Source organism: Electrophorus electricus, chromosome 6 (assembly GCF_041902795.1).
Source record: "Electrophorus electricus isolate QZ-2024a chromosome 6, ASM4190279v1, whole genome shotgun sequence".
Lineage (NCBI taxonomy): Eukaryota > Metazoa > Chordata > Actinopteri > Gymnotiformes > Gymnotidae > Electrophorus > Electrophorus electricus.
This window is the reverse complement of record NC_137502.1, coordinates 37,553,696-37,562,055: the sequence shown is the minus strand read 5'-3', so window position 1 is coordinate 37,562,055 and position 8,360 is coordinate 37,553,696. Positions and strand designations below refer to the sequence as shown.

The 8,360-nt window shown below is 40.7% G+C and overlaps 1 protein-coding gene across 3 annotated transcripts in view; it reads right to left on the bottom strand.

Moving 5' to 3' along the window:
- ddx47 (DEAD (Asp-Glu-Ala-Asp) box polypeptide 47) overlaps positions 1–7,348 on the bottom strand; it is a 7,833-nt gene extending 485 nt beyond the window's left edge. Inside the window, exons 1-11 of one of the 3 annotated variants that reach the window (XM_026997005.3) lie at positions 7,196–7,348; positions 6,496–6,589; positions 6,193–6,381; positions 5,584–5,655; positions 5,342–5,460; positions 4,874–4,945; positions 3,274–3,390; positions 1,798–1,944; positions 1,006–1,143; positions 115–185; positions 1–37 (exon numbers count right to left, since the gene is read on the bottom strand). The exon at positions 1–37 is cut by the window's left edge and continues 93 nt beyond it. In XM_026997005.3, the coding sequence (XP_026852806.2) occupies positions 1–37; positions 115–185; positions 1,006–1,143; positions 1,798–1,944; positions 3,274–3,390; positions 4,874–4,945; positions 5,342–5,460; positions 5,584–5,655; positions 6,193–6,381; positions 6,496–6,589; positions 7,196–7,309 (1,170 nt within the window). In that variant the 5' untranslated portion in view covers positions 7,310–7,348. The remainder of the gene's footprint in view (positions 38–114; positions 186–1,005; positions 1,144–1,797; positions 1,945–3,273; positions 3,391–4,873; positions 4,946–5,341; positions 5,461–5,583; positions 5,656–6,192; positions 6,382–6,495; positions 6,590–7,195) is intronic. The other 2 variants (XM_081716782.1, XM_081716781.1) reach the window with 2 other exon arrangements.
- Between the last annotated feature and the right edge of the window lie 1,012 nt (positions 7,349–8,360).

Genomic DNA, 8,360 nt, shown 5'->3' with positions numbered 1-8,360 from the left:
CAAAGCTTCTATTCGCTGGAAAAGCTCCACGTCATACCTGGGTGGAACAAAGGGGGTTGAGTGCAAAGAACCCAGGATTACATGGGAGGAAAGAGGAGGAAGTGCTGGACTTACTGCGTTACAAATGTGATGGATTTACCAGAACGTCCGGCTCTAGCCGTCCTGCCCACTCGATGGATGTAATCCTTAGGGATATGACAGGTTACATCACTACAAATACAGGATCTATCACTTTGATGAAGAATGGACATAGGGAAGGTTGATAAATAAAGAACAGACAGCCCATACTCTCCTCTTTGTGACATCTAGGAACAGGTCCTTGGTTGTGTTTTTCTCTTTTCTTTTCTAACCAACATCACACACAGTGCTTCTCTAGCTATGATTGACAGACTTATGATGGTACCTAGAACCCTAACCCCCAAAAACTAGGCCATTGAACCCTAACCCTAGATCCTATCCACTAAAAACTAGGCGCTAGGGCAGACCTGGGCATTGTACGGCCCGCAGCCACATCCGGCCCTCTAACTATCTCTGACCGGCCCACGTGAGATTGTTGGAAAATTTGAAGTCAAAAGTAAATGTGTAACTACGACACCTATTACACTGTGATAGGTGCACGAAATCAAGGAATTCCATGAAATACAAATACACTGCTTTTATTTTGAAGGCAAGTGTTTTGTTTTTGTTTTTTAAATTTGCGTCTTCCGCTCAGTGCGCTTTATTGGGATGTTTGAGTTGAAGGTACATAAGCGCACTGAGCGGAAGACGCAAATTTAAAAAACAAAAACAAAACATTTGCCTTCAAAATAAAAGCAGTGTAGTTGTATTTCGTCAAAGTCCTTGATTTCGTGCACCTATCACAGTGTAATAGGTGTCGTAGTTACACATTTACTCTTGACTTCAAATTTTCCAACGATCTCACGCGGGCCGGTCAGAGATAGTTAGAGGGCCGGATGTGGCCCGCGAGCCGTACAATGCCCAGGTGTGCCCTAGATCCTAACTTACCTTTGAGTGTGTTGGGATGTCAAAGTTAATGACGCAGTCAACATGAGGAATGTCCAGACCACGAGATGCCACATCTGTAGCCAGCAATACGGAGCGAGACTTCGACTTAAACTTATTAAGAGCTCCTAGGCGCTTATTCTGTACACACACACAAAAGAAAAAGAAAAAAACAAAAGAAAAATCACAAACTTAAAAGTTTCTAGAGGCTCCTAGATTACGTTTTAGACCTGTTCAACACAGCCCTTCAAATCACGTCTGTCTGAAAACTGCACCATCTCAGATATGCAATGCATAGCATACATATGTAAGGTATATTTCAGCGTTTTCTCCAAAATGTTCTTGTTTACTAGGTGCAGTCATCTGTGACCCTGTACCTAAGAGAACGAGGCTGAGATTTAGGAGTCATTCAGAAGGATAAAATGTATATGTAATGCACCTACAATCATATAATTATCAGATAAACATTACTCATTCAACCCAACATAAAGGAGTACAACAGTGCCCAGATAAGCTGGGGAAAAATATGTATATTTAAAACCAGTATCAATTTTCCTTTAAACAAGATTTTCTCCATATTGCTTTCCCCACGTGTCTGCCTACATCTACGTAGCCCTATCTTTCACAGCTGTAAGATGAAAAATAACCCTGCCAACAAATTGCCAATAAATTTAAAATGTCAAAAATGCACTTGAAAATCAATACAAATGGACATATTTAGAAGTGTTGAGATTTCTTACTTAAAACACGCTAGAAAAGCAGGAAGTAAGTGAAGTGCTGTGTGTCTGAAGGTACCTGACTCATCTGTCCATGCAGTGGAATGGCAGTGATGCCCAGGTTTCGCAGTAACAGCGCCACCCGCTGGGCATTATTACAGGTGCTGCAGAAAACCATAAAGGAGTTTCCAGCCAACTCATTCAGTATAGAAACCAGGTAACAGTCCTGGAGGAGGAGGAAGAGTGAGGAAATATCACACCATCAACGAAACCCAAAATGATCCAAGAAATTACACCTGGCACATTATTTCATCAAGAATAACTCAAACCCTAAAAAATAACTAAGCGCTTACAGTGGCACATATCAGCATTGACCAACTTGTCAAAAGAATGAACGGGTTAACCGAACCCTAATTACCTTTTGGAAGTAATGCTGCTAGGTGCTGGTGTTGCTCTGAGAGTGTTGCCAGGAGCTGATGCATCCACAAAGAAACATCTTTTCAACCTGATAATGTGTCTTGTAATTCCTGTCTACATACCCCACAGATCTCTTAGACACATTTACATTTACAGACACCACCGCTGTTATAGACGCTGCAACACCAGCAACCTCATTTACTCCCAACATTCATCACCGTCTTAGATCCTGGTGTCAGGAGGGCTCTGGAGTTGCCAGTCTGCTGTCCAGAATGCTGACTTCATCTCAGCACTACCATCCCTCCAGTTACTACACTTCCTGGCTCTAACAGACCTGGATCACCCCTGAGAACTCAGCGACTCCGGCTGCCCTGTCCTCCCACATTTCCCAAGGAGTCACAACAGGGGTGGTGACACAGGTTTATTGTTGTCTCAAAAGTTTTACCCCATTTTCCTTCTCCACTCTCAGTCTCTTCTTTCGAATTTCATGCCATTGTGTCTTTCCCCATTAAACTTCACATCACTCTACCACACTCCAGGTTCCCTAGATAACTTTATCCCTAAATGACTTCATCAATGAGCTTGACACGCTCAGGTCAATCCCCCACTGAAGGAAATGCACTCATTCTCCCTAGTGACTTCAACCTTGCATCAGACACACATTCGTCCTGCATAATTCAGCTGTTGTCAGCAGAGACCCTTGCAGTCTTCAAACACAGACTGAAGATTCATCTATTTGTGGAATATCTGAATGACTTTTGATCCTGATCTTTGAGTTGAATTACTTAAAATCTAGTACGCATCTGGTATTGTTTGTTATTGCATTTATCATCATCTGATATAGAGCTTATGTTTATTTTGCACTTCTAGGCATCAACATTTCAACAGCATTTTAGTTCAATGGTATCCTGGACTCTAACCTATTGTATTCGCTAGAAGACAGTCCAAGTACATGACAAAACACTTTTTTAAGTTGGTCTGGATAAGAGCATGTGCTAAATTACAAATAGCATAAATATAAATGATGCTGTTCTGGGATTAAATGAGGCTGTTGGCCAGTACAGTGTTTCTAGTGTGTGTGTGTGTGCGTGTGTGTGTGTGTATATACACATACATATACATACACACATATACACACCTTGTATTTGGCTGGAATAAATATGTAGTACTGCTGTAATTTGTCCACTGTGGTGTATTTCGTGGAAACGGCACATTTCACTGGATCTTTTAACGCTGCTCTCTGCAACTTCTGAACCTAAAACAAAACAAAAATAATTTACTTTATTCTTGCTTCTACATCAGTGCTTAGCTAATATAACCATAACCCCAGTACAGAAAACACTGGAAATGGCCATTCACTGGCAGGAGTTAATCAATGAAAACTCTTGTTTTATTTGCAGTTACATAATTAACCTTGAAAATTTGCTTTCATTTTTGTATTGGCAAAAAGGGCACACTACTATTCCATCTGCCTGACATCTACAGTGTGTTTTACAGTATTTTGGACATGTGAAAAAAACTAATTTTCTTTGATTAAAGGCAATTCTCTGCTCATCTAATACAGAGTGGACAGTGGTGACTCATTTAGTACACAGTAATGAACGAGTCACTTAGTGGACTGTGATGTTTCCTTAACGTTACGTTGTGCAATTACTGATTATGCATAAAGTTAACTGGCTAGCCATCTAAACTAATTATACTAGTTTCAAGAGTTACTCTCCCAAGTAAATGACCTCTCCTCTATACAAGCCATTTTTAAAGGCTTTAAATTCTGATCTGGTTCCTGAAACAATATGAACATTATTAGACAATGTAATTTCATTAATAACATTGTACAAGAGCACTGTAGAAACCTCCTGCTCTCTAAGATAAACTGTTTATTAGCCAACTTGCTATTAAAATAACCTGATGCTAACTAATATGCTAATCCTAAAATGTACTGAGATCTGTAAACTGGCCATTGACAAACTTGATGAAATTTGCAAAACAAAAAGTTTGTGCACTTCTATGACAAGAAATCAAAATATGATAGATTAAGTAGAATATCTTATTTGAAGATGACTAAGCTCTTACAACACTGGACGCAGTTAGGGGTCAGGGTTTGACTGAGACAGCCTTTTCATCAGGGCTAGGGGTCAGGGTTTGACTGAGACAGCCTTCTTACCAGGGGCACGGATTCTATGACACAAAATGCTGCCTATGGAAAGAGCTCACTGGGGTTAGGGTGGTAGTGAGGCAGACCTACTCAGTCAGTGGGTTAGAGTTAGGTAGGTTTAAGGTTAGGGTCAGTCAGTGGACAGTAATGAGTCACTTAAAGGAAACTGCTGCCTCTTTGAACAATGACAATTGATCCCAGTTCTCTTTTATTTTTAATGCTTTAAGTTACTGCGACTAATTCAACCTGTTTATCAATGCCAGAGAGCAAAACCTGTGTTCCTTTACTAAGATCAGATGGAAAACACCAAATATAGTATTTTACAGGTGAACTTGTCCGTTTAATTTTAAAACCCTGTTCTTGCTTTCTCTCTCATTTTGAAGTATTGTATAGATTGAGGACAACAACAACAACAAAAGATCTGAGAGACTGAAAAGTTTCGATATGGAGTGTAACAGTCATATGTGACTGGGTGAATAGATTTGCACAAAAGGGTGAACAGGTTCACACACTTTCATAAAACATTATGGCTTTGTGTGATTCACACAGAGTCCCAGATATGTGGGAGCGTGGGGATGGATACCTTTTTAGTCATGGTGGCAGAAAAGAGGAATGTGTGCCTCTCTCTGGGGATCACCTTCAAGATTTTATCCACCTGTGCGTCAAAGAGAGTGTGTGTCAAAGTAGAGGGGACAGCAAGCACAGAAATGGGAGAACAACAGTGTGATCTGTTAAGAGCGCTTAAGAATGACATGTTGCAAGGGGCTATGCTTTCCACAAACAAACAAAATTGGGGGACAGCAATAAGTTCCATTAAGGCTGGTCGTGGTCAGGGCCGAGGGCAGGGGTCAGGTGGCGAGGAACGAGGGAAATATGGCTAACAGCAAACTAAAAAATTAAAAACATTTGTTTTCATGTCCTTTTGAATCAAGGCAGCTTCAGAACTGACAGGAGGAGAAAGTCTGCCCTTTGACTACTACAGACATGCAATGACACCTGCCCTAGAGCTACAGACGCCCACTGACACACTCTACTAATGGTGGGGATTTACCTCAGACTCAAAGTCCATGTTGAGGATCCTGTCAGCTTCATCCATCACCAGGAACTTGAGCGCTCGCAGGTTAAAACCTTTGGTGTTCTCCAAGTGGTCGATTAGCCTGCCAGGGGTAGCTGGAGAGAGAGAGAGAGAGACAGGAATCTTTGGTCATGTTGCTAAAATAAATAAACCACATCCACTCAGCAAAGCCTGATTTCCAACCCTTCCTTCTTTCTTTCATACAAACACATGCTCACCAATCACTACATGTGGTTTCTTTGCCAGCACTAATGCCTGTGACATCATGTCAATTCCACCAATGACGACAGCTGTAAGAAAACACAAACAATGCAGGATATGTTCACATTACAAGTCTCACTGTTCAATTCCAATTTCTCAGATTTTCCCATCTATAGAAACCTTAGCTCATATTCAAAGTGACATGTATCTGCCTGTAATGTGAACACATCTGACCTCCAAAAATGTGCTCATATCAATGTTTTTGTACACATTACCCGTCACCAACTACAAAACGCTTTATAATGGTCAGACAAGCATTAAAACGGCAAAATGAATGCAAAATGAATGCTCCAACACCTCATACATGCATCACATAAACTGAATGTAAAATGAATGCTCATGTACGCATCATCATCTGCTTTGGAGCACAGTACATAAATCAATCATCAGTTGTACAAGAGCAGGTTGAGATGGTCAAAAAAGAGCCAGAAGCTTATCTTTGGTTTTTGCAGCTAATGTTGTGCCTATTATTCCTGGGGGACGGAGCGGCCCCGTGTTACGTGAATGGGAGGGCGGATATGTGTTATGCAAATTGGGCCAGCTCTGTTACACATGAGCTGAGATACCTGTCTTAACTCCAATGCTAGAGCCAAGAGCCTCGAACTGCTCGGCGATCTGGAAGGCCAGCTCACGTGTGGGGGTAAGAACCAGAGAGTGCAACCTCTGGGGACAGGACAACAGACACTGCAAGATGGGCAGAGCAAAGGCACCTGTCTTCCCTGACCCAGTCTCAGCCAGCCCAATAACATCCCGTCCTGGGGAGTGGTGATACAGGGAAAATAGAAAATGAAAAATTAGAAAGCGGTCCAAAAGACATTTTTAATTTAAGTAAGTTCACAACAACTTGTAACCATGGTGTAAATGCTCACCCTCCAGTGCTACAGGTATTGCTTCAACCTGGATTTTAGTCGGCTGTCTCCAGCCCAACTGATCGCATGCTTCACACAGTACTTCCGTTACTCCCTACAACCCACACCGGGTCCGTCATTACATCAGATACACAGTTATATTCCCTCAACACACACACACACAGGTTGCAGGCTAAGGTTGTCGAATTCAATGGAGAAACAGCTACTCGAACGTAGTGAGGGCGAATATATATATATATATATATATATATATATATATATATATATATATAAATATAAATATAAATAAATATAAATATAAAAGACGAGCTGTAACAAAATGTACATTATACAAATGTGATATTTACATAAACCAATAACTGTTAAATTGTCAAATGTAAGGTAGCTAGTGAAAGAACAATCCAGCCATGTTAGCTAGCTGGCTACAGCGTAAAGATAGCTACGATGACCAGCCAGCTATCTAGCCACATAACTGGAGTAACTAGAGCATGTAGCATTACACAGGACCTAATGGCCATAATATCGCTAAATTAAGATATACTGGTTGCGATGGTGGTATAGATAAGGTTGGGGTTGTCCAGAGTTATTAATTAATCTACTATTAGGAACTCCTGATCTGATTTCAAACTAGCTAGCCGAGCTAATGTTGACTAGCACACAGCTAGCCAGCTACAGGTTACCAAATATCCAGCTGTTTTACCAAATCTTTGAAGCTTTTGGCTGGTTCTTCGGTTTCTCCGACACTTGAACAGTCGATATTTGATGCTGGAGCCCCGTCTCCAGTGGTGTGTGTAGCCTGTAGCTGCTCCGCCATGTTTCTACCCAACAACAGCGTGGACGCACGCAGCCGGAAGCTTCCAGTGTGGCCAAAATGGTGCTGGGAAATGGAGTTTAAAGCTTGGTTATCGAGTCTGGGAAATGGAGTTTAAAGTTTGATTATCGAGTCTGGGAAATGGCGTTTAAAGCTTGGTTATCGAGTAGATGAGGGAGTCTAAAATGTTATTGAGACTATTTCCAGTATTTATTAGCAAACTAGATGAGAAAAATAAGGTTAAGTTTGAGTAAAAATGTTTGAGGAAAATATTTTGACGTTAACACTGTTAGCTGCAGGCTAGTATTTACATTTCAGTTCTCAGTGTATTTTCATAGAGAACAACATTAACAAATCAATATTCTGTTTAAATGTAATTATTTAGTTGGTTAGTAAATGTCTAATACCAAGTTACACAGCCTCATTTTAACAACCCTCTTGGAAATTCCAGTAGACACTACCCAGCGTACACATAATATTGACCTGGTCTGCGATTCACTCTCATAGTCACTCACTCACGGTTAGCAAGCAGGAAATTGTCTTTTAGGTGGCAGTGTCAATTCTTCACAATGACACCGTGTCCTTGTTCTGGTTGGATTCTGGACTTTAGTGTGCTAATGTTGAAAAATTAAAGATGCTGTAGATATATCTGAATAATGAGTTTTAATAATTTAATGGTGAGGCTAGGTGGTTGTAAGGGTATCTTATGCTGTTACCAAGGTAATGCTAAAGTATGAGGTGAGTGTTGATACCAGCCTAAGTTGTTGGTATGGTATCTAAACATCTTTGTGTGTTACCAGGAGGTTGCTGTGGTAATTCTCATGCTGTCATCATGCTATGCCTTTTTAGTTAATAAGATATATATTGTTAATTACATAAAATTACATTGTTGCACAAAGACAGTGAGCACATTGCACAGATCTTATGTATCTAAAAATCTAAATTCAACATTTGAACTGTCATGTTAGAATAAAGATGTTGATGTTGCTGCCTCTTCCATGGAGGAATGGCGTTCAGTCCCGTCTGGGCAAGTACACCTACCTCTGAAACATGT